The 7,738-nt window shown below is 49.4% G+C and overlaps 1 protein-coding gene across 1 annotated transcript in view; it reads right to left on the reverse strand.

Annotated features, from left to right (window-relative positions):
• SMARCB1 (SWI/SNF related BAF chromatin remodeling complex subunit B1) overlaps nucleotides 1-1,492 on the reverse strand; it is a 279,132-nt gene extending 277,640 nt beyond the window's left edge. The window contains exon 1 of the mRNA XM_069619921.1: nucleotides 1,239-1,492. Coding sequence (XP_069476022.1) covers nucleotides 1,239-1,328 — 90 coding nt within the window. The 5' untranslated portion in view covers nucleotides 1,329-1,492. The remainder of the gene's footprint in view (nucleotides 1-1,238) is intronic.
• Nucleotides 1,493-7,738: the final 6,246 nt, after the last annotated feature.

A 7,738-nucleotide genomic window follows, 5' to 3' on the forward strand; every position in this document is an offset into this window, starting at 1 on the left:
CAATCATTGCCACAATGATGTTTTCTTTGGTGCCGATTAACCATGAAATAAAAAAACACATGTAACGACAAATACTTGACTCAACCATAAATATAAACCACTCGCACAACTGCGACCCTATGGACTAACTTATCCAACCAGCCCCCACATTGATCCACGGATTTGTCATCCCCACAAATCTTTCAACCAATCGGGAACCCTGGAGTTGGTCCCCAGATAAACCAGGATCTAGGCTGCAGGCAGAATCTGAAACAAGCAAATAGGAGGTGCGCAGGGGAGAGGGAGTCCCGACACCGATAACTCCAACCAACGAAAACGATAAAGTCAATGTATTACATTGATGAAATGGGATCAAATGTTACTAAAACAATTTAGATATTGAAATAAAGTATGTGTGTATTTTGTTAAGGATGCCTTGTGCATCCAATATCACTATAAAACACGTCTTTCACATGTTATCCCATCCATATTTGTTTGTATGCACATTTCCGGCTTGCCAGAAAGTATGGTACCCAATGCACCTATTGTAGAGATGTGCGGGGAACCTACAAGTCTGGCAGTTCAAACACCAGTGAATAAACAATCATTCAAACTTTCATAGTTGGTGAAGCGGGCACTATGAGCATAACAAGCACACCTGCCATCACTGCACAATGTGTAATCTTTCTTATGTTGGTCATTGGGGTGCACCTTAATACATGATCCCTGTCCCCAATGCAAGTCTCCTGCAGCCCCCACCTCTGATCTCAAAGCCCCCCTGATATATTAGTCCCAGTAACCCCTGCCCCCACACCTTTTCACCACAGTGGTCTCGCACAATCCATGTTTCACACAGCCACCCATAATGCATGGTATCTCGCCCACTTCCATCGCCACAACCATACCTATACCTGCAGGTCTCTCAATGCCCACCCACCCCAAAAAAAACACTATATGGAAACTACAGAAACTATACAAGTTCCCCTTTGTACCCACCAAGGTACTGTCTTTGTCCCAACACATAGTGCCCTCTTCCATAAACACCTCACTGTGTCCTCTTCCCAAAATCCCCTCCACAATGTTCAATCTCTTCAGGCCCCCTCTACACCGCTCCCTTCCCTTTATTTCTTCCCGGGGCTTCAGCCCCCAAACTCATCAACATACATCCCCCACTTCCTTAAAGGGGCCCACCCCTGCCCAGCCTTTGTCCGCTTTCCACTCCCCTCCTGGGCTCATAGATGGGGCGGCCACATCCGCACCTCGGAGCCGATCATGAAGAAGTCCCCGCCTTCCTCGAGCTGGAACTTGACGGGCTTCTGACCGAAGGTCTTGGTTAGCGCCATGATCATCCTGGCGGCCTCGGCGCTTCCAGGACCTGTTCTTCTCTGCCTCGGCGGTGGCCAGCGCGCATGCTCCGAGGCGCGCGCCCCCTGTCAACGGTACGACCGCGGCTCGTGACCTGTGCGCGCGCGCCGACTGCTTCGCAACAGAATGGGCGCGAGCACGGTGTAGCGGAGAACCAAACATGATCGAAACAAAAATAGGACTGGAAGGCGGCGATCCGGTAACCCAAGTAAATTATGACATTTACGGAAGGCTATAGATTTCCAAACACTGCAAAACCGGGAATACATTAAATTTCGAAAGGGTTCATTGTCTGGTGATTTAGCACATTAAAGCGATACTTGTACCTAGTCCGCGTTGAACTACCATAGTCTACTCATCTAATAATGAAACAAGGAGCCATTACCAATTTGTTTAAAATACATGCAGTTTAGCTCTAAAAATTGTAGTGATCCTCAGTTTCTAAAATATATTAACATCATTCCAACATGGCAACAGTGTTTGCCTAGAGCACGTGTGGTGCCGTCTTTATTATGCCATACATGCCAACATTCTGTGACCAAAAATCTGTAGGAATTGTAAAATTTCACAAATATTGAAAAAAATCGGTATTTATTGCCACTAAATCGGTAGGTAGTAGGACTGCTTAAAAAGCGGTATCATACTACCTAAATCTGTAGGGTTGGCAAGTATTTAGCAGGTGCCGGAGAGAGGGGCTCTGCGTTGTGCAGCTATGCTGAAGAAATAGCATATTGCACTTGCAGGCCGGTTAAAGTGACAAGACTCATGCAGGGCGGGGCTGAAACGTGCGGTTTCCCCCGGCTCCTGGCCCATGCTCACACCAGCCAGAACTCATTAAGAGGAGTGCCTCGCCATTGCTTCAGCGGCTCGCCCCAGCATGTAGATGACTGGCACCAGGGAGATGAGGTATGGTGAACCATGTGGCTGTTGATATCCAGAATTGCTGGAGCGGATCTCACGGCGCCTCTGACAGTCTGGGGAGGTTGCACTGGCGCACTGGTCTGCTAACTGCTGCCAGTAAGAACACACCATTATAAAAGCAGCAGCTTGGACACATCCCCACTGAAGAACGTTCCTCGGATTCTGTGTACATGCGCACCCTGCCACCATGGCTGAACAGGCTGCTAAATCCAGGCGAAAAAAAACAAACAAAAAATATATATTTAAAAAAACAAAATCTGTAGGCGGTAGGACTGCTTAAAAAGCGGTATCCTACCTCCTAAATCGGTAGGTTTGGCAAGTATGTTATGCTACACCTGTGATATTCTCTTAGAGATAGGTGACTGCCAGGGGGCATCCGTAAATGTTACAGGGTCTGTCACACCTGTAGTAGCAGTAGTCGCCGGTCCCCACAGAGGGCACATGAGAAACTGTTGCTCATCCGGGATTCGCTCATGCACTGGCGTGTCGTAGCTTGAAAGCCCTATTTATTCACGCAACAGAGTTTTTTCACTCTGTCGCTTGCTTCTTAAAGCAGCCACACCACACTCCTCCTTTTTCATAAGTACAGCAAAAGAACACTCATTAAACGTTCTTTGACATAACACAACTAGTCAAACAATAAAGAGTACTAGTGAACAAAGCTTAAAGTGTCCTCTTCCCTTATGCGTCCAGCACATAGTCATTGAGACGGGAAGGCCTTTTTTGTTTAGTGCGTTGGGGGTACCACCTGCCCCTCCCCAGCTCGATCTCCTATCACCTGTCATTTTGTCCTCACCTGCCTCGTGGTGAACACTGACATCACCTCCTTCGTCCGGTACCTTATCTCTCACACTCCAGGGTGTGGTGATCACCTGACCACCCTCACCTACTTTCTTGAAGAAACAGAAATTACTCGTCATGGTACCACTGTCATCAGAGGCGGTCACCATGGACCCTTTTACTTCCACCACGTTCATGGGCTTCGGTTCATACGTTAGCAAGAGTTTCCCCTGCGGATTCCGATTCCTCACAAGCATCTCATCACCGGGCACCAACTAATGTGATTGTAGACCTTTCTGACGGTTTTCACTGTCGTTCCTAGCCCTCCTTTCAATTTCAGTGGATGCTCTCTCTCTTCCAAATCTAGTAGCAGACCTCTGGGGCACCTTCTGAACAGCGCTTCTGTGAGTACTACTCCTGTTGAGCAGTGCAGAGTTGTTTGGTATTCTCTTAAGAACTGGTACAGGGCCGTTCTTAGACACTGTCCCTGTCCATGGGTAATACGAAATACCTTGTTGAGAGTTCCCATAAAGTGTTCTGCGTCCCCATTGGCCCTTGGCCACACCAGTTAGATTTTCCTGTGGTGAATGCTGCACTCCAACATGAACTGAGAAAAGCTCTTCCCTTGAAATGGCGGTCCATTGTTTGAACAGATCTCCTTCGGGAACCCATGCGGGGCAAAAACCTTCTCCAACACCGGTACAATGTGGTCAGATGCCACTGATTCCACAAACTCCACCTCTGGATACCCTGTCCACTGGTCGATGAACATCATGAAGTGCATGTCCCTCTCACTCGACCCAAAGTCAACATGTACGGTCTCCCATGGCTGGAAACTTCTCGGCATGGAATCGATCCATGGTTCATGTTGCACTGGGCGGCTGCCTGGTACCACACACATCTGACCACAAACTCTTCCACCCACCCCTCCAGATTCAGCAACCACATCTTCAGTGTCAAACATCTCTTCATTTTGGCTGCACCCTGGTGCCCCTGGTGCGCCAGTGCAATGACCTGTTGGATCTTGCCAGCAGGAATTACCATCTTCAGCCCTCTCAGTAGAAGACCAGAGTCATTGAATGCTTGTTCCTCTCTTATTTTTCACAGCTTCTCGAGTGTAACGCAGGCATCCTGCATCCTTTTGCTCAGACCTTCCAGGACCCCTTTCCACTCTGCCTTCTGTAGTTCCCCTCGAAGGAGGCGAAAGCATTCATATTGTTCTGACGCTGCTGTCAACTCCTGAATGGGCATAGAGTTTGGTGTGGCTGATTCAATGCTGACTCGAATTAACACCTCAGCCTCCTCCTCACCAGTTACTTGGCCAGCATGCCCTCCGAGCGGATATCTTAATAGATAGTCAGCCGTGTTATTCGCAGCTGGTCTGTAAGTCAGACGCATCCCATACTCCAGTAAGGCCAGCATCCATCTCTCGATTCTGGTGGTGGTTTACAAGACAACCCCACAATGATCGTAATGAGGAGCTTATGATCGGTGTCCACGGTCACAGGTCTCCCCAAGATGTACATTCGGAGGTGTTAACACCCTCAGAGGACCACCACAGTGATCTGAGAGTTCCTATGCTCCATTTCCGACAGGGTCCGGCTGGCGAACGCCACTAGTCTCACGTCTCCACTCGCGTCATGCTGGGTTAACACTGCCCCCAGCCCAAAAGGACTCGCATCTACAATGATTTCTGACACGATGAGTCAAAGAATGACATGGTGTCATTCGCCGTGAGGCCCTCCTTGACCTCGTCAAATGCTGCCTGTTCGAGCGGCCCCACTGCCAGACAGTGTCTTTCTTTGTCAGATTTCTCAGCGGCTCTGACAGTGTGGCCAAATTCCAGATGGAATGTCCGCAGTACATCACCATTCCTAGGAAACTGCGTACCTCTGATATCGTCTCTGAGGGCTTGGCATCCTTAATGTCTTTCACTTTCCTTGGGTCTGGTGATACCACCGCCCCCCCTGAAACACAAAACCAAAGAACTCAATGCTGGTCTTAAGGCATTCACATTTTTCTTTGTGAAGAGTGAGGCCTAACGACTTTATCCTTTCCAGAGTTTTGACCAGCTACCCCATGTGCTCCACCTCCGAGCCTGCAAACACAAGGATGTCATCACTTATATTCAAGATGCCTTCCAGATCTGCAAGAGCGCCCCAGATATTGTTCTGAAACACTTCTGCCGCAGATGACACCCGGAAGCTGAGACGCTTATAGCGATAGAGCCCCCGGTGCATGGTGAATGTAGTGATGTACCTGGACTCAGGATGGAGCATGACTTGTTGATATCCGGCCCTTAAATCCAGTTCAGAGAAGAAGCTAGCACCTTAAAGCTCTGCAACAATGACATCAATGGTGGGCGGCAGGTGTCATTCCATCTTGATCACATTGTTTGGCAGCCTCATGTCCACACACATCCGGACTGAGTCTGGCTGTTTGGGTTTTCTCACCACCACGATTGGTGACACCCATGGCGTGGGGCCCTCCACCTTCTCTATGATGTCCAACTGGACCATTTGATCCAGCACACTGTCCACCTGCTCCCTTAGATGAATTTGGGTCCTCCTATGTTTTAGGGCCACTGGGCGAATCGAGTCATCAATATGGATTCTGAAAGGGTCACCCACCAGTCTCCCATTGCAGATGAAGACATCAGCACATTTTTCCAGTATCGCTTGAACATCTTCCACATAAACTCTGTAGGCGAAACACATGATCCTCAAGGACCTGCGTGACCGTACAGCTCAGCAGGGTGTTATCACTGATGTCCGTGCTGAAAAATCTGGCCTTTAACAAGTTAGCTTTGTGCCCTACTTGTGAGATAAATGCCCCTTTCAACAGAATGGGTCTGTCCCCACCAAAACGTGAAGATGTGTGCCTTGGGTGGACTTAACATAGGGAGGTTTGGCAGAGCCTCATAGTGCTTTAGCACCATGACGTTGATGGAAGCTCCCTTGTCCTCTAGCACCAGTACTTCAGAGCTGTTGACCCTGATGACTCATCTCGGCTGGCGACTTGCTTTCGCCTTTACTTCACACACATTGGAGATGAAAAAAATGTTCTCTCCATCTTCCTCCTCCACCTCTTGTCCATTCTGGTCCTCTTCATGATTCATCAAGGCTGTGTTCTGGGGGTGTCTGGCCAGACATCCCGACACTGACTGGTCCTCTCTGCACCACTACTGAAATAGGTGCCTGGCACATGCATGCAAATTGTTTGGGATTTCCACACCGTCCTCACGCCCAGCCGTTAGCAGGACATTCCGCTGCGTGTGCGAGGTCAAACCCACACTGTGGGTATGGCGTGAGGGTTGGTGAGTCCAAACTTCTCTCTTTTGGCAGAGCTTTGATTCTTCACGCCCCTCTTGCACCTTGTGAGGACCCCACGGCACACACTTTGTCCATTTTCAATGCCGTATTGCCACATCCATTTTGAACGCACGTGTGTCTGCCAACTTGTGTGACCGACCCAACTCCAGTATGCGTGCCAGGGTCAGCCAAGGCTCTCTAAATACTTGATGTTGCAGTTTCCCAGAGGCACAACCTTGGATCAGCTGTTGGCATATCGTGCTCTCTTCATTGTCCCATGCACAGGTGGATCCGAGACGTCTCAACCTGCCATGGAAAATGTCCAATGCCTCATCATCCTTCTGCTTGGCATTGCACATGACAACCTCTCATAATCCAGGTTGGCGAGTGGCATAAAATGTTCTCTCAGGATGCATAAGCATCATCAACGGGTTGTAAGGTCTTGAATATTTTGTGGACAGCTGGGCCTACTTCATAAATGAGGATCAACACTTGACTCATCATTCACCTCCCCTGTGGCCTTAAACTACATCTCCAAATGTTCTATCCACAAGTTCCATCTCAGGCCCAGGCTAGATGGTGCATTGTCGCAAGAGACCTCTGTCGACTGGGCATTTGTACCCCCACCGGGCCCACTGCAGCAGCCGCAGCAGCATTTCCTTGACCTCCATCCATAACGTTGGCTCATATGGCACACAGTCGACACTAGGTGCATAGGCACCCCCAGGAAAGGGCTGCAACCTAGTAGTGCGTGCTTCTGGGGATAGGAGACTAGGTACGCCACCAAAATTGAGCCACCACTTTACAGCCAGCTCAAACAAGAAAAACTACAGTCTGACAAAAGATGCCCAGCAGCCACCCTCACAGTCTGGGGCCACAACACCCTGCAGATAGTACACACAAGACTACACTTCTGCCCTTGATGCCACTGCCTGGTATTGAAAGGGCAACCACCATGAGAAGTGACAAGCCACAGACACCCTCCTGTCCAAATATTACTGTTTCCCTTTCCGTTTCTTTTTTATTTAACAGAGAAAAAAAATCAATGGCATCCGTGGATGTTCCAAGAAATTCAGCCAGGAGGCGTACGTGCACTCCCTAGGGGAGCCGCAACCTCCATAGCTCAGGCTGACCCGAGTGTGCCTCACCGTTGTGCTTGCATCGGCTGTGCGACCTTCGAGTGCCTCATGATGGTGCTCTGCCCCATGCAAGCTTATTAGGGATCACAGCCACATAGGCCAACATCGAGGTTCGTTACAGCGACCTCCTCATCACAACTGTAAGAGGGCCTGTCGGGCCTGTAGTAGTGGTAGTCCCGTGCCACCACAGAGGACACGAGACATTTTTTCTCGTCCGGGCTCCACTCGTGCACTGGCATGCCG

Source organism: Ambystoma mexicanum, chromosome 10 (assembly GCF_040938575.1).
Source record: "Ambystoma mexicanum isolate Mex_15411 chromosome 10, UKY_AmexF1_1, whole genome shotgun sequence".
In the NCBI taxonomy this organism is placed as follows: domain Eukaryota; kingdom Metazoa; phylum Chordata; class Amphibia; order Caudata; family Ambystomatidae; genus Ambystoma; species Ambystoma mexicanum.